The following is a 17,590-nucleotide window of genomic DNA, read 5'->3' on the forward strand; positions in this document are numbered from 1 at the left end:
ACAGTACACACATACATCTATATACACTGTCCATACACACATGTGCACAGGCTCCATACATGACACACAGACACGTCCAGCTGTCATACCGGCTCCTCAGGCGATCTCTGCATATCAGTTTCCAGCTCAACCCGGAACCATTCCGCCCGGAACAATCAAAGCAGCGACAAGTTTCCTGAGCCCTCTGTGTATGTTTCGCCCACTTCCCTTTTCCTTATCGACGTCACTTCCAGGTCCAACTGGTTGTTCTCAGCGCTTGTTTGCTACGTCCACTTCCTGGTTTTGGATGACGTCACTTCCTGGACTATTAGTTTGATGGTATTTTGGTTGTCAGGATGTGTGTGGCTGTTTTGTGTCTCTGCTCTTAATATTTACACAAACTAATATGGCAGATGATTCAGCTCCATGGGATCTCTGTGGATGTAACCAGTACTATGTAAATAGTATGTTGTGGCTAATTGGACCTGAAAGATTTAAATAAACGATCTACCATCCCTAACTTCCTCCATGATAGAGCAGGCCTTATGGTGGGTGGCAGGATAAGGGCCCCCACAGGGTTGTCCCCTCTGCTCCAGTCTACATCCTTTATAGGCTCCCTGCTTGTAACATACAATCCCCCTGAGAGGGTTGATGGGGGTAGTTGTCTGCCATCCCACTGTGTGCCAGGGACTGGGTTCAATATGGTGGCATACTGCAAAAGACCAAGGTCATTATCCCCTCTGCTCCAGTCCACATGCCCCTATGGGCTCCATCTGTCTACCCAATCCAGTCATCATCATAGCAATGGTTTTACAATGGCCTAACATGTTACCTCGCTTGCCCCTCACATCCCTCCTACACTTAAGTCAGGGAGTAAAAAGCAACACCAATCATCTTCATTGGCAGTGGTAAGTAGAGGGGATACCTACCTCCCATTCCCTAGCATGTTCAGTATGATGTCAGTGACCTTCACAACTAACATTAGCAGCAGCACTAATAACCACCAGCTTCCCTCTCAGTGGTAACAATAACTGGCATAAATATCGGTACTGTAATAGAAATAACCCCCCGAAAAAATAAGGTAGCACTACTCCCCTCCAGGATTATTGTCAGCAGCATCAATAATAACCCCCAGCAACAATGTCAATGGCAGCAATAACCACTAGAAATAAATTCAATGGTAAGAATAATATCCCCATAGAGGTAAATTCAGTGGTCAGTAAAATTCTTGGGGGTCATTCATCATTATTAAATCACAGAATTAATCTTAGTGGCTGCAAAAATAACCCCCAGAATTATATTCAGTGATAGCAATAATAAACCCCAGCAAGGATCATACGTGGCAGGAAAAAAAACCCAAAGTGGAAGTCAGTGGCAGCAATAATGTTAATGGTAGCTATATTGACCCCCAGAAACAACATCCGGGTCAGCAAAAATAATTCATATTACTAGTAGTAATATTGACCTCCCCAAAAACATCAATGGCAGCAAAAATAACCACCAGAATTATGGCAAGCAGTAGCAACCTACGGAATCTGTCAGTGATCGCAATAATAAGCCCCAGAAACAACATCTGTGGTAGCAATAATAAGCCCCAGAAAACATCTGTGGCAGCAAAAAAAGATAACCCCTGAATTGTCAGTGGCACCAATAAAATACCCAGAATTAATGTCAGTGACAGAAAAAATAACCATGAGAACAAGAACAAAATAAAAAGCTTACTTTGATAACTTTAAACCATTTTTATGATTTTTTCATGTTTTTTATGATTTTGCTTTATTTTCAGTATTTGATCTTCATGTAACCCTGTCTGCCAAAATATGTTTATTGTCCATTTGTGCTGCTTTTTGGATTGCAACATACAATTGGTAACTTATGGATATGTGTTGCTTCTTCCTCCCCTTCCATTATAAGAAGGACATATGGGGGGCTGTAGGATACATATGTCTCCTCTTTAGAGGAAGAATGTTTTTTTTCCCTACTGTGGGGTACAATATCACAAATTATTTCTCTAAGAGAAGCCCCTGGGTAAATATTAGAGATCTGTTTGAAATATCCCTACGATGTCTATAGTACCTTATTGTACTTTCTGAATGTATTTATACACACGATAGTCCTATATATGTGGTTTGAATCTGGGCCTATCCATTATTAATATTGTTATTAATAAACAGTATTTATGTAGCACTAACATATTACGCAGTGCTGTACAATAAATAGGCATTGCGAATGACAGACATACACAAAAAATTGACACAGGGGGGGGAGAGGACCCTGCCCAGAAGAGCTTCCAATCTAAGATGCTCCCTTTTCTTCCAGTGCCTGGGTCTTGGACACTGACTCAATTTCATTCTATGTTTTCCTCCAGGAAATGATTCATGTTGCCAACTGTGGTATCTCGCATGCTTTTTGTGTGTGTTGCAGAAGACTCCCTGTAAGTACTTTTGTAGGAAGAAGCCTTCCTAATGCTCATTGCTAGTTCAACAGAACTGGTAAAAAAAAACTCTGCATAACAGCCCAATGGAATTCCCTAGCCGTCTCAGACCTGCACGCCGTAAAAAAGGATGTCCAGTTAATGGAGCAATCATCAGCCCGGTTATATAGCTATCTAGATAAACATATTGCATTTTGGGCCCTGTGGCACCAACTCCTTTTATTGAGATCTGTAAGCTAGCTCCACTGTAACAGTGCAAGAGCGACCAGGTGGCTTAGTCATATTAAAGCGGACCTAAACTAAAATCTTTACCTTACATTAAAAAGTAGACAACCCTTTTATTAAAGGTAAAAAATACCTGGGGGGAGGGGGTTTAAAACCCTTAAAAAAAAAAAAAAAAAAGGTAAAGTTTCTTGCAGCTATTTGGACAGAACGGGGGCACAATGCCTCCCGGAATACATACGTCATGGGTCCCGGGAGGCTTTTGGCTGCTCCTTCTGTGCATGCCTGAGATGGTGCCGTGCTAGGACGAAGGAGGATACCGGGATGACGTGGGACCCGATCCAGGAAAGCAACAGAGGCATCGATGGATCTGCAAAGGTAAAGGTGAATGAGTTTTTACCCCCAATTTACTTCTGCTTTAAGTTTTATCCCTTGCCTGCTGCCTTCTTTTTCATCTCCTACCCTTACCTTCTCTTTCCCCTTTCTTCTCACTTCTCTTTTACTCTATTAAAACCCTATTCCTATTAAAAATCTCTTGGATAATCAAATTGGATAATCATATGCCAGTGAAATCTATGGTTCATATTTTTTAGGTTACCTGCAAAGGCCTTGAAATTATTATCACCATAATTGCTGGGGATTGAGGGTACTTGTGGGAACATGTCCCAAATAAAACATTCCATCAATATCCAAATATGTCCTACAGGGACCTTTTTTATTTTTGAAACTCTCAGAGGAAGGAGGAAAATAGTTTCACCCTCTCACTGTGCAAATTCCAGTGTAAGCAGAGTTCCCACCCTTGGAAAGAGGGTACCTTTGATATCACTGCCCAAAGCTGGATATCCTTTAGCCAGAAAATGAGGCTGGCTCCATTTGACTTTTAATCCACACTCACACAGTGTGCCATAAAATCATAGAAAGCCATTTGAGTAAAGGAGAGGAGCTGAACAATTGTGCAAGACTGAAGGAAAGACTGGAGTTTAGCTTTAGGCTGAATATAGTATATTTGGCTGTGTAGTGTTGTGTGACTCCCTAAAAGCTGCCACACGATATTGTTAGAAAACGCTGTAGCTCAGCAAGTTTCTGCTTGTATCTCCTGGTCTGGTCTCTATCTGCTTCTCTTTATTCTCTCTCCCTTCTATTAGTAGGACATCACTGCTTGAGACACGGCTGCTTCTCATCTTCCACAGCCAGTATTTAGGACCCTGGAGACCATGGCTGGATAGTCACATGATTGTGATTTTTTTTTTTTTGTTTCAGGGACATCTGAGACAGAGGAAGATTATGATTTAACAGTGAGCAGGACTCAATACCTGCAGTGAGCTGCAGTTGACTGGGGCACCCATGGGCACTGCCATCCTCTGCTTGCTGTTGGTCTGCTGTTTCTGTGATCAGGTATGTACAGATAAAATATTACAGGATTCTACAAAGCACAGAAGTCATGTATGTAATTTATTATTCTTTTGTGATTAAATGGTAAAGTTTTTGTTTTAACAAAAAGTTCTCAAACATTCTTCTTGGTATCATAACTGTTATGCAGTTGATGAGATATTGAGGACAAAGTGCAAATGGGTAAAAGGACAAATTGCAAATGCTTGGTGGGTATATAACAAATTCCAGTTTTTGAACTGTGAACAATTAGTATTATTGATTCAATTTCAGTCATTAATACACAGTATTTTTCAATTGATTTAAGATGGGGGAGCCTTTGTAATAACTTCCAGATCTTGGGGAACCTCATTATAATTACTATATCCACAGCTCACAGTACATTAGCCTGGTTAGTAGGTGGAATGGGCCTGAATTAATAAAGCTCTCAAAGGCAGGAGATGATACAGTTTCATCAGTGAAGCTGGGTGATCCAGCAAACCTGGAATGTTTAGCAAATGATTTTGAAGAAATCCACGTTTGTTGGATCACTCAGCTTCACTGATGAAAGTGTATCCTCTCCAGCCTTAGAGGTCTTTAATAAATCAAATCCAAAGTCTCTTATATAGCTGGCCATTAAGAAGAATGTCAACCTTACAAAATTGGGATCTATTGAATTGACCTCAGAGACACTTGTTGCACATTGCTCAAGAAGCCCCCAGCAACATCTAGAAGAAACTCAAAGGTTCCTTGTTACCCTGGTTCAGAAACACTGTTGATGTGTAAGCACTTCCCATGCTGTAAAAGTTTTTAAGCCCAAGGTCTTATACTTAAATTTAAACCATAACATATGCATTACAAAGTGGAAGTTTTGCCACTTTTATATTTTTTGAAACAGTGAAACAAATTCATAGTTCATTAATTCATAAATAGACCATAATATGAGGAAGTTCTTATTCTCTTTTTAGCACGAAAGAGGTGTATGCACAGTGCGGTTTGTTTCAGCTGTAACACCTGCATGTTGATGAAGATACTAGCACAATTTCCTTTTGTCTTCAACAGGTCCAAGGTGACCCATCGTTCACCATAGACTACACCAGAGACTGCTTCCTGAAAGATGGATCATGCTTCCGGTATATTTCAGGGAGCATTCACTATTTCCGAGTGCCACCCATATACTGGAAGGACAGGCTTCTAAAGATGTACATGACCGGACTGAATGCCATTCAGGTGTAAGCACATTTACTTTGTAGTTTATTTACATCCACACTGTGTCCATGTGTTTTATCATTTCTTTTTTGTTACTTTCAGTTTCACAGTACGTCTAAATGGAACTGATTTTTTAGGCCTCATCCACGGTATTTTATATTTATGTAGCCCCAACATTACATGTAGACGTGTCCCTAAGGCTTTGTTCAATTACTGGTTCATCAAGTCACTAAACCACTACTTTGAGGGGGGATGTTTCGTATAGTGTCTACCCATGGCAACCCAGTATAGAATGAATGAGAGTCAGTAAGTGGTTCGGCACTGTTCAATGATGCCTGCTGTCAAATCAGCAAATGCTGGTTCTTTCAAGATTAACTAAAGGAACCAGGCAGGGCTTTATTGCAGAAAGGGACAGGCAAAATCCCTTCTTCAATAAGCATTCTTACCTACCTGGTCGTTTTTTTTAATCTGTAAAAACAGCTGAGCTGCTCATGCATGGGGTTTAATGTAACTCTAGTCTAGTCCATGGCTTGCCCAGCTTTCAAAACTTTTCTAAACAGGTCAGCACTCCAAAGGGAGCAAAGCTGAAGCATAAGCAGCAGCCAGAATGCTGTAACCCGTATTTGTTTAACAACTATGTAACATAGAAGTTGCTTAAAGTGACTTAGTCAATTTAGGGCCTCTGGGATCAAACTTGTTTGTATTAAAAACATTATTTTCTTCCCATACAACTGAATGGCATTGCAAAAGCAGCTTGATCAGGTTGATGCAGCACAGGATGTGATTGAATGCAGGTCAGAAAGAGGTTACTTCTCAAATGGATTAATTGGAATACACCTGAAGTCACACTGTATATGTCCAGTGAAACAAGCAAACAAGTACCTACAGAAAGGAAAAAAAGCTTATGGGGGGTAAAAAGTTCAGGCACCTAGAATGCATCCTGTACTTTCATGTTGGCTAATAAGGCACCTCATTATAGTGAGTGGCCAAAAGAAATGTATAGGGGAACAGGAGTATAGGGACCAAGCTTTACCACTACCTGAAAAAGTCAGAACTTGATCAGAAATGCTTAACAGGAGGGTCTGAATGCTACTGTAGGTATGCATAGGACCTCTGGGTGTCTGTACTTTATACATGTCAGAAAATGACTTTTTTTTTTTTTTTTTTTTTTTTAATGGACAGTTACTTTAAAAACTTGAACGCATGATCGTTTCTTTCTACTTTCCACTTCCCTGAAATAGTCAATTTCATTGCAAAGAAGACTTCAAGCAATTTATCTTTTTGCCAGTTATGCCTGTCTACACATTCCTTATATACACTGGTTTGGATAGCATTTAAAAAGGATTTTGTTACTGTTGTTTGGAACATTCCTCGCCCCTTTTAAAAGCCAGGCCTTAAAGAAGAACCCTTTGATGTTTTAGTGCTAGTCAAATATATAGAGAGTTTTTTTGTATTTGGAAGATCTGTACGTGGAGAGGGTATTGTTGTGTAGAATGTTATTTACCCTCACACTGTGCATCTCTAGTTAATCATAAATTGAGAATTCTGTATTTTATGAACATCTCTTTTTAGATATGTGCCCTGGAATTTCCATGAGCCTCAGCCTGGAATGTTTAACTTTGATGGAGATCGGGATCTGGAGCATTTCCTTGACCTGACCGTGGAACTTGGCCTGCTTGTCATCCTTAGACCTGGACCTTATATCTGTGCAGAATGGGACATGGTAAGGGGGGGGGGGGGTGTCGCTAAACAATAAAAGAAGCTCATCTTTCCCTATTACTGACTTGCTTTGTTTTTCACTGTGTCAATATTTGGAGGCAGCCATCAAGTTGTAGAAGTAGCTTTGCTTCTTTATTGCTTATTATCTCCCAATACTAGGAGTTAAAATTGACAGTGCCCTAGATCTTATGTTGCAGGTCTAGGCAGCTCACATACTAAGAGGGGCACTGCTATTTTAGAGAGGAATTCCAAAAAAAGGTACATTTTTGTGGGTACTGCTTATCCACAATTAACATATATTGTAGGTTACCAATAGTTTTAGGCTACATGCATTTTCTTCAAGTCACAAAAAAATAGTTCTGATATAAATTATCATGTCATCCTGTGTACTGAATTTGTATTTAAAAAAATGTTAGCAATTTTAAATTGTTATTTTAAATTGTTAGCAATTTTCCAAGCAGTCTAGTGACAACCTCTTTAGTACAGTACAGTGAGTGAGCGTTGTCAGTCTAGGAAAAGAAATGTGTTTATTAGCAGGAAAATCAGATAAATAAAAGACATAACAATCTGAAAGGAAAAAAGGAAACAAATGCAGCTACCACATTTAAAGACTGGTAAGCTGCAATATATTACACTTTAAGACTGCCAATTCTTTCATTTCTTTCATTCAACTTTCATTTCTGAAGTCATCGTAATGCCCTCCCTTTTCCTGTAAACACGGATAGTGCTGATCAAAGCACATGAATACAAACTAGCTGATTTTTTTTTAAAACACCCTAGGAGCAAGTGTCTATCTCCTGCATAATTGAGAGTGTGGTTAGCTAGTATTGGTAAAGTTCTTGCTAATAGATAAGATTAAGGCAGGTGGTTATGTTGTGGCTGTCTGCCCACCGCCACATGTAAGCAAGCAATTAAGTATATTATAGGCCAAACAAAATGTAAATACATCTCTGCATTACATATATATATATAGCTTAATGGGAAAACCTAATGGGCAACTATTGGATACACATACATTATATGGAAGCTGTTTAACATGCCAAAAAGATTTTTATTGCTGTTCATGTATTTCTGCCACAACACTGATTCAACCAGAATCTCAATAAATTGGATAATAACTTGACATAATCCCACTTATAACTGTGTTCCTTTGGTACCTAAACATTAGGAAAGTGACAAAGAAATGCAAATTGTTAAGAGCACTGCAGATATTGTACAAACAGTAATGCAGAGTCCTTGATGCTGATTTTTGTGTTAGGGAGGACTTCCAGCCTGGCTCCTGCATAAGAAGAATATAGCTCTGCGGACCTCAGATCCAGGTAAGTCACTGCTTTTTAGGATCTATAGTTTAATGCATTTAAACAGATATAAATGGCCCAGACTCTCACTGCATATATCATGAACTATAATTCCAGATTACTTGAATGCTGTGGACTCTTGGCTATCTGTCCTGCTTCCCAAAATCCGTCCACGCCTATACTGCAATGGGGGAAACATCATCAGCCTCCAGGTAATATGATAAATCTTATTCTTAATGGCATCACTAGCGGACTCATATATTGCTGTTATCTGATTCTTTATTTTGGAAAAGAAAACAAAACAACAGAGAAGCTCTGCATTGCTCTTATATATTAACCAACATGCTAATTACAAATAAAGTATAAAATACAGCAAAATGTAAAATGAATCTAGTCTTAAGGAGACTGTCACCAGACCAACCAAAATCTTCCCATAAGGTTATATATACAGAGTGGTGCTAGTCAATGCCTCTTGGTTAAGATATTAACGTGTTATCATTAAAGGAAAACTACTGTAAGGTAGATCTAAATCCAACCATTAAACCCAATAACTTAAACCTTATATAAGATTTTAGTTCTTAGTGCACCCACTAATGTAGAAGAATAAGAGCCGCTGATATTTTGTTAAAGTAGGCTTATTTGTTATATCCTGATTCTGCAGGTGGAAAATGAATATGGCAGCTTTCATGCTTGTGATTATAGTTACCTGCGCCATCTGCAAACCATATTTCGAGTCTACCTGGGTGATGATGTAGTGCTGTTTACAACTGATGGCAATACAAACAAAGAGCTCAAGTGTGGGACTTTGCAGGGACTCTTGGCCACTGTGGACTTTGGACCAGGTCAGTAACAGGCAACACAGTAATGCTAGCGCAGTGTTCGTGCAACTGTGGTGACTTTTCACAGCTCTGTTCTTGAGGGCAGCAAATGACCAATGACCTTTTTCTGACATTTGGCAAGAAAACCACAACCACTTAAGTGTTTTAACAAACACTCATAAATGTATGCCAGTACTTTCTCCCTACCGCTCCTGGACACATAGTAGTTGAAACTGAGTGCCTGGGAGCAGGTACCCACCCACATGGTTGTCAACCTGTGGTAGGTAGGACTTGTATGGATGAGCACATTCTGTAATTGGGATATAAATATAGATGATTGATTGGGCAAAGTTTACTGTACGGAGATTGACTAACACAGCTCATGACTGATATGACTCATTAGTACAAAATGCAATTGTAAATGTAAATGTTTGCACTCATTCTCACTAGGTCCTTTTATTTTGTAAGTGTCCGTTTATTTTGTATTTCAGTGGACAACGCTACAAAAGCCTTTAAATTACTGCGAAGAGTGCAACCCAGGGGACCTCTGGTAACTTGGTATTTACTTTTTAAAATCTACACATGATATAGATAAACATTCTGTAAACTACAGCATGCCTGGCATATAGAAACTAGAAAGATGGTAATTTGAAGGATTTGCCTGACCTATTTCTTCCTTTTTGTGACCTATATAAAATGTATATTAACCCAACATCTGTTATACCTCCCTTCTTTACTCCTTTTCTTATGCAAATATTTTTCTGTGAATCTGTGCATTCTGCACACATGTAAAAGCAGCAATGTGATTACCAGACAGCCAGCTATGGGCTGACAGTGACCTAAATGTCGCTTATAACGTTCACACATTATGGCCACACTATCTCCCAACTGCACACATATGTATGGATGGCTTATTACAGTAGAAGCAGAAGCCAAACTGAAGACAAATAAAAAAAATCTGTTTCAAAGGCCGCTGTTTTCTAATTTGCTGTTGTCAGGTGTTGAGTGTGCAGTACACATTACAAGAGACTACTTTGTCTTGCAGAAGGGGTGGAAGCTCTGTTGAAAGTTGTAATGGAATACATATTAGTGTACAGGAATGTCTGACATACTTATCCATCCATTTTTTAGGTGAATTCTGAGTATTACACAGGTTGGCTGGATTACTGGGGGGAGAAACATGCTAGCAGCTCAGCTGAACAAGTAAGCCGAGGTCTACAGGACATACTGGAAACTGGAGCCAGTGTCAATATGTAAGCTTTAGATTGATGTGAATTTTGAGCTTTGAATGCTTTTTTATTATTAATTTGACTGGATGGGGCAGACTATATTGATATCCTGCATAACTTGTTTTCTGTCTTCCCTATGCAGGTATATGTTTGAAGGAGGCACCAACTTCGGCTACTGGAATGGTAAGTCATGCTTTAACATTTACAGCTGAATTAAACTTTCAATTTAGATTATCCAAATATATTCCAGGTACAAAATGAAAGGTGTGCAAAGTCTTAATTATTTTCTTTAAAATCAGCCAGAAATTAGGTATAGAAGTTTTTATTAGTATTCTGCAGAGCCAGGTGGGGACACAGTGATCTCTGTGCAGTGGTCCAACAAGCCCCATGCTAAGCCAGAGGTCCCTGATCAATGGTAATTGTGAGCTTTGCCGACTGTACAGCCATAGGTTTGACTCATTTGGAGACACCTAAGACTTCTGTAGAGACACTGCTTCTCTACAGAGAGCAAGGCTCCCACTCCCATTCAAGTATGCTGACAGAAGGGAGGCTTTTCTTTTCAGGCAGTAGGGGAGAGAACAAGCTTTGGGACAGAGAACACCTTAAACTTTGATGCACCTGGAACATATTTAGCTGATTTAAATTAAATATTAAAATGGATAAAAATGTCATTCTTGAGAGAATGTGCTGGTATATTGCATTAATAAGGTGTTCAAATTGTAACTTTGTTCTTATTCTCAGGAGCTGATTTTAAGAACACATACAAGCCTATCACAACAAGCTACGATTATGACGCACCCATGACAGAGGCGGGGGATCCCACTGATAAATTAATGGCAATCCGATCTATAATTAGCAAGGTGTCTCTTTCTCTGTCTTCCTGTTTACCAATACACCATAACCTATAAAAATATGTTGCGTTCACTGGCCACCATTCACGGTTTAGATTCTATATCTAAATTTCTATTGGTCTTTGTGGAATATTTAACATTTTCAACTTGAATTGTGTTTATACACATTGCACAAGCTTTGCTGTTTAGACAAAAGAGAAGGGAAAGGGAAGGTAAAAACTGTACTGGAGATTACTTGAAGTTAAACTCCAGCCTTTTCTTCAATCCTGTACAGTTGTATGGGTTACCCCCCTGTACTGAAATTGCTTAGTCTGATTTACCTGGACAATGTATATTAGAAATTGCAGTGGGTAGACAAACCCTGTTTTCTTTCTTGGCTGGAGGATGCATTATCTAGCCCTTAAAAAACAACTATCCAAAGCTAACACAACAATTTCCATCTGGAGCTCTTCTATTTTCTAATGTTGATTAGATTTCCCAATACTAATAAACATTTTTAATATTTTACAGTTCCGATCAGTTCCAGAAGGTCCCTTTCCTCCTCCCACTCCAAAATATTACTATGGTTTAGTTTCTCTGAATAAGGCAAGTGTCTGACTCATATAAAATATGGCTTTGTTATTCTTTCCAATACTTATGGCCTAATACCCAATGAGTGTTGAATCACTTTCATTGCAATACTCATTGATATTTTATATACACAGATTGGTGATCTTGTCGATTTTCTAGATGTTTTCTCAAGGGGTGAACCCTTTGTAACCCAGTACCCCATTACCTTTGAGGATGTGAAACAGGTAAGCTCATTTGTTCTTTACAAACAGTAAATTATATTTGCCAAACACAACTCATTTTTTTTTCTTGCCCTTTCCCAGGTATTTGGATTTGTGCTGTATAGGACCCACCTGCCCTTTGACATTCCGTTCTTCATTCCTCTTTCATCACAACTTAATGGAGTCCATGACCGGGCATACATTTCAGTTGGCGGGGTAGGAAAAACTTTATTGTGTTTTTTTTATTTGCTATGAATTTATGTTTATACCAACCCTCAATATTACACACCACTTTAAAGGCAACAATAGAGTTTACATTTTACAATCCCTGTCATCTCACATAGTCTGGGGTTGATAAATAGATCATGTCTACAGGCCCAATTGGTCAGGTATTTCTTCCTAATGGTGTAGATGGTGAATTAAAAAGACAACACAATCTTGTGTGTTTGCAGCAGCAGGATGAGAGTAGGATAAGGTATAGAACTGTTCATTATCACTATACCCTTGTTTTCACTTTTGTCTACACAGCGATTCTATGGTGTTCTGGAGAGAGACAGCATCAGTGATGTTAATGTGACCGGGAACGCAGGAGAATGGCTAGATGTTCTGGTGGAAAATATGGGCAGAATCAATTTTGGGGCAGACGTGAATGATTTTAAGGTAAAGGAAGTGATCCCAACTTAATGTACAGCGCTGTGTAATATGTTGTTGCTATATAAATACTGTTTATTATTATTAATATTATTGTTAATAATAATAATAATAATAATAATAATAATATTAATGTTCTACTGAGGACACAGGTGTGACTATTTTTATAGGAAGCATGTACATCTGATGTCCTTTTAATAAGCTGTGTGTGGGTAGCTGTCTAAGTATTTTATACTGTGTTGTTTTTTGTTCTAGGGTTTGGTGGGAAACCTGACTCTAGGGGGAGATATCCTCACAGACTGGGTGATGTACTCTCTTGATATAGATGGCCCAATCGCTGCAGGGTGGCCATATGTTCCAGATAATCACATACGGATGAATCCACAATGGCAGAGCAGAACTGGTGCAACTTTCTACAGTGGAACTTTTCAAATCACTGCAGTGGGAGACACATTCCTTAAACTTTCCAAATGGACAAAGGTAAAAAGCAATGTCTAATAGGAAAGAATTTTTCATTTTCAAAATTACTGTTGATCATACAAATGTGAAAAATAAAAATCACTGTACTCTTTACTAGGGATGAGCAAGAATGCCTCTGTCAGTCTCGCAAAAATTTCCTCTAACTTCCAATGGTTCCGCAAATTTTCGGCAAAGTGAATGCGCGAAACCATCGGAAGATCGAGGAAATAAAAACAAGAGGATTCCCAGAGCTGCATTCAGCCCTGGGAATCCTCCTGTTTGCGATCTCCAGGGGATTAAGGGTTAATTCACCTCCAGTGCCCCGGAGATCGCACACTCTTTTTACTGATTGCATGGCAGCAATCATTGAGAAAATGCCCGGCCCTAGAGGTTAAATGGGGAGAAGTCTCCCCATTCAAAACCTCTAGTGCTCTCTGATTGGCTGCGGAAAGCCTTCCTCAGCCAATCAGAGAGCACTAGAGGTTTTGAATGGAGGGACTTCTCCCCATTTGCCTCTAGTGCCTTAAAAAAAAAAAATTGGTAGAACTGTTGTGTACGGTTTTCGAATTTTCAAATTACCAAGGAACTGTTTTCTGTTCCCTGAGCACAGGAGAACCTGCTGACATTGTAATATAAGTATCTCTTACTTCTGTAACACACTTTCCAGCACAGTAATATTATGATACATCTGTTACATTTTTCTCGCAGTGGATTGCATGGTAGTGGATGAAAGAAAAATGTATCAAAATATTACTGTGCTGGAAAGTGTTACAGAGTAAGAGATTATTATTAATAAGACTTATTATTATAATGTCAGCAGGTTCTCTGGTGCTCAGCAACAGAAAACAGTACACAACAATTCTACCAATTTTTTTTTCTTTTAAGGCATTCAAAACCTTCCTTCCATTCAAAACCTCTAGTGCTCTCTGATTGGCTGAGGAAGGCTCCTCCTCCCAGAGTGAGTCATGCGGCTTGCGTTTATGAATGAAGGCAGCCATGGGAAAAATCAGAGGATTTTTCCCACACTGCATTCATTCATGAGCAGCCAGCCGTGAGACTCACACTGTGTTGTTATTATTATTATTATACAGTATTTATATAGCGCCATCATATTACGCAGCGCTGTACAAAGTCCATAGTCATGTTACTAGCTGTCCCTCAAAGAGCTCACAATCCAAAGTCCCTACCATGGTCATATGTCATGAATGTAGTCTAAGGTCAATTTTGGGGGGAAGCCAATTAACCTCACTGCATGTTTTTTGGGATGTGGGAGGTAACTGGAGTACCTGGAGGGAACACACGCAGACACGGGGAGAACCTGCAAACTCCATGCGGATAGTATCCTGGCTAAGGTTCGACCTGGGACCTAGCGCTACAAAGGCCAGGGTGCTGTCCCAGGAACACATAGTACAGGACTGCAACAGCAATCAGGGAGCAGAGCTGCTCCGCTCCCTTGATTGCTGTTGCTGCCCTGTAGTATGTTTTCCTGGACAGGGTTTCTCTATCCAGGAACACAGGACTCCTGTGTTCTTGGATAGAGAAACTCTATCCAAGAACACATACAACTAGTAAAGGACAGCTCTGCTCCCCTAATTGGTCTTGCAGGTCCCAAAAATGCGGTCTCCCCGGCCGAATTTACAAAGGCCGTTCTCACCTTCATTTTTGGTAGTGAGGACGGCCCAATTTGCCGCGAGACCAAGTTTAATAAATTTGCTCGCTCATCCTTACTGTTTACATGCGTCATTAAAGTGCAACTAAAACTAAAAATGTAGCAAAAGTGCTACTTGCTGTACAACTTGATACAGATGATGAACCATTGATAGAATTTTTCATGTGTGTTACAATATTCCACCATCCAGGCAAGATGTATGCTAATGTGTTGCTGTAATGCTTGGCAATGCACACTAGGCACCCTGTTGTTTTATTTTTTCTTTATAACAATGCAGTGCATCACAAAGCTGCATAATAAATTGCTGTTTGGTGTGCTGTATTGTTAGCTTGTAAAACTATTTTAGTGCATTAGGCAGCCCATCTTGTTTTCTGGGTCCTATCTACTTCAGGGCTTATTATGGTCTCAGTGGGCCTGATTTATTAAAGCTCTCCAGAGCTGGAAAGGATACACCTTCATCAGTGAAGCTCAGTGATCCAGCAAACCTGAAATGGATCTGGTCCAGGATTGAAAACATTTGTTAACAAATAGCAAATTACTTTGAAGGTATCCATTGCATGTTTGCTGGTTCAGCCAGCTTCACTGATGAAAGTGTATCCTTCCCAGCCTTGGAGAGCTTTAATAAATCAGCCCCAATGTGTATTATGCCCATGCTAGAAATCTGCCGATTCAGTTTGCTTTTTGTATTGTTGTTGGCTAAATGTTGTTCTGCTTCAGGGACAAGTTTGGATAAATGGCTTTAACGTTGGAAGATACTGGCCTGCTCGAGGGCCTCAGATCACCCTGTATGTACCCAGCAATATTCTGAGCTTATCCCAACCGAATCGAATCACTATATTGGAATTGGAACGTGCACCAGATTGGCCCATAGCAGTCTTCCTTGACCGACCCATACTGAATGGCACTTTACCAAGAAGATGAGACCCTACTGTACTTGTCAACAAAGTACAATGGAGATTCATTGTAAAGCTTCAATTGTACAAATTACAATTGTATTATATTGTTATATCATGTCTCCAGGATGTTATTGTGCATAGTCAGACAGCTGAGAACTGCAGCCAGAGAAATAAAAATTCTGGGATGGTTCAGGCTATCATAAAATAATGCAGTCCTGCTAATTCAGGCATGAGTTGTGAACTTATCTGATTCAAAATCAAAATGTGCAGCATCGTAGAATTGGAATGGGCAAACTGTGGCCTTCCTGGCTCCCAAGAACTACAACTTCAAGCAGCCTGCAGGCACAGTATGCTGGGACTTGTATGACCTTAACTGGAAGGCCACAGATTGATCAGACTTGACCTAGAGGTTCTAGGTACCAGCAATCATGTCTAGTAAAGGTGTGGATTTACTATGTGAATCATGCAATGTACTATATTTGAGAACATCTCATCTATTATTATTAAACAGTATTTATATAGCATCAACATATTATGCAGCACTGTACATTAAATAGGGTTTGCAAATGACAGACAGATACAAACAGTGACACAGAAGGAGAGGACCCTGCTCAGAAAAGCTTACAATATAAGAGGTGGGGGAAGCTAGGGCACTTATTAGATGAATTCTTAAGCAACTTATAAAAAAATGATGATCCTCTAATATTTATTGCACCATAGGACTGTGACAGCCCAGCTGGTCATTGTTAATGTGAAAAAAATAGCAGGCGGAATTTTTCTGGCTACTGGCCTAGTCACACCCTTCACAGTCATTTGGATACTCAGGCTTTCCCATTTTTCCTGCTTCCAACACATGAACTTCAAAAACTTACCTTTCACTTGTCTAATATATCACACCCTTTGACATGTTGTAGCCAGATAATTAATGGTAATCCTTTTACCTGTTGGTGGTTTGTAATGTTTTGCCTGATCAGTGTATATGCACTGATCTGGAAAGAAAAGGTGGAAAGCCTGCCTGCAGGCCCAATCCCAGTATTTATTGATTGTAACCAAAAAATTAACCTGAACTCAGGAATGCAGGCAAATAAATATAATGATTGCCCAAGGATTTTATAGGTATGCACAGCCAGTTTGTTGATATGATTTTCTCTAAATGCACCTTAACGAATTGCATAAGACAAATACAAAATCATGTAATTATGCTAACTGAATGATCAATATCAATAAATAAGATCAAGATCAATCAATAAATGATTTTTTTTATATGTACCTGGAGTTCTGCTTTAAGTAAATTTGCACAACTGGTGGGGGTTATTGTAGAGCCACAGGGGCGGCACTGGGGATAGGAGAATTGCCGTTGGAGTTTGTGGCGTTTTCCCCAGCACCGGGTTGGGGGGAGAATGAAATAGTCTTCAGGTTCCATTCTATGTATGCTAGCATAATTTATTGGAAATCCATATTGTTTACAGGGTATACATTTTATTCTAACTGGCATTTGTCACTACCAAGTCAAAGATCATTTAGGCAGCATACAGGCGCTGAAAAAAAAAAACTTTGTGATGATTTTCAGTGCCAAAAGTGACAGATGAACGAACTAACACTGTATGCAAAGCACCGCTCTGCGCTTTAGAGAGAACACACGAACAGAACCCCACTGTGCTCTTCTCTCTTGACTCGGATTCATCTGCCAAGATGGATCTATAAACTATGTCAGGTGACCTCTGTACATATGTCAGATTCTCACCCAAGATGAGCACAACCTTTCATATCAAGTGAGTGTCATATGATATGTGTACCTAACCATAGGCTGAAACAAGGAGAAGATTGATACTTTGTCTTTCAAATAATTTGCTAGGAAAGATTGGTTGATTGCTGGAAGACTTTATCACCCCTGTGACTCCAGGAACAGGTCTTTGAACTGAACACCGTGGGGGTTTATTGAAGGTGGAGTAGTTGTTCTTTTGGATATTCACTTTAATATTCCAAAATCTGTTTATGGTCCTTGACTTCTCCCTAGA

At 39.5% G+C, this 17,590-nt stretch overlaps 2 protein-coding genes across 4 annotated transcripts in view; one reads left to right on the forward strand and one right to left on the reverse strand.

Moving 5' to 3' along the window:
* STK16 (serine/threonine kinase 16) overlaps nucleotides 1–3,010 on the reverse strand; it is a 15,611-nt gene extending 12,601 nt beyond the window's left edge. Inside the window, exon 1 of one of the 2 annotated variants that reach the window (XM_072418052.1) lies at nucleotides 2,877–3,010. The gene's annotated coding sequence lies outside the window, so the exon portion shown is untranslated. Of the gene's footprint in view, nucleotides 1–89; nucleotides 238–2,876 lie in introns of those variants that run through there. The other variant, XM_072418051.1, reaches the window with a different exon arrangement.
* GLB1L (galactosidase beta 1 like) lies at nucleotides 255–16,841 on the forward strand. Of its 2 annotated transcripts, none has more exons than XM_072418050.1 (17): nucleotides 255–318; nucleotides 3,896–4,030; nucleotides 5,066–5,235; nucleotides 6,785–6,935; nucleotides 8,190–8,250; nucleotides 8,347–8,441; nucleotides 8,891–9,071; nucleotides 9,539–9,597; nucleotides 10,179–10,300; nucleotides 10,419–10,459; nucleotides 11,018–11,136; nucleotides 11,638–11,712; nucleotides 11,832–11,921; nucleotides 12,000–12,113; nucleotides 12,426–12,557; nucleotides 12,804–13,028; nucleotides 15,394–16,841. In XM_072418050.1, the coding sequence occupies exons 2-17, from the start codon at nucleotides 3,980–3,982 to the stop codon at nucleotides 15,595–15,597; spliced, it is 1,890 nt and encodes a 629-aa protein (XP_072274151.1). In that variant the 5' UTR covers nucleotides 255–318; nucleotides 3,896–3,979; the 3' UTR covers nucleotides 15,598–16,841. The 2 variants fall into 2 exon arrangements, with proteins under 2 accessions (XP_072274151.1, XP_072274150.1); XM_072418049.1 differs by lacking the exon at nucleotides 255–318 and adding an exon at nucleotides 2,872–3,019.
* The last annotated feature ends 749 nt before the right edge of the window (nucleotides 16,842–17,590 follow it).

This window comes from Pyxicephalus adspersus, chromosome 7 (assembly GCF_032062135.1).
Source record: "Pyxicephalus adspersus chromosome 7, UCB_Pads_2.0, whole genome shotgun sequence".
NCBI classification, from domain to species: domain Eukaryota; kingdom Metazoa; phylum Chordata; class Amphibia; order Anura; family Pyxicephalidae; genus Pyxicephalus; species Pyxicephalus adspersus.

Excerpts from the sequence above, each read along its gene's own strand:
- GLB1L (XM_072418050.1), top strand. The coding sequence starts at position 3,980 with ATGGGCACTGCCATCCTCTGCTTGCTGTTGGTCTGCTGTTTCTGTGAT. Across the intron at positions 6,936-8,189 it reads TCTGTGCAGAATGGGACATG|GGAGGACTTCCAGCCTGGCT; the intron begins GTAAGGGGGGGG and ends TTTTTGTGTTAG. Across the intron at positions 12,114-12,425 it reads CATACATTTCAGTTGGCGGG|CGATTCTATGGTGTTCTGGA; the intron begins GTAGGAAAAACT and ends TTGTCTACACAG.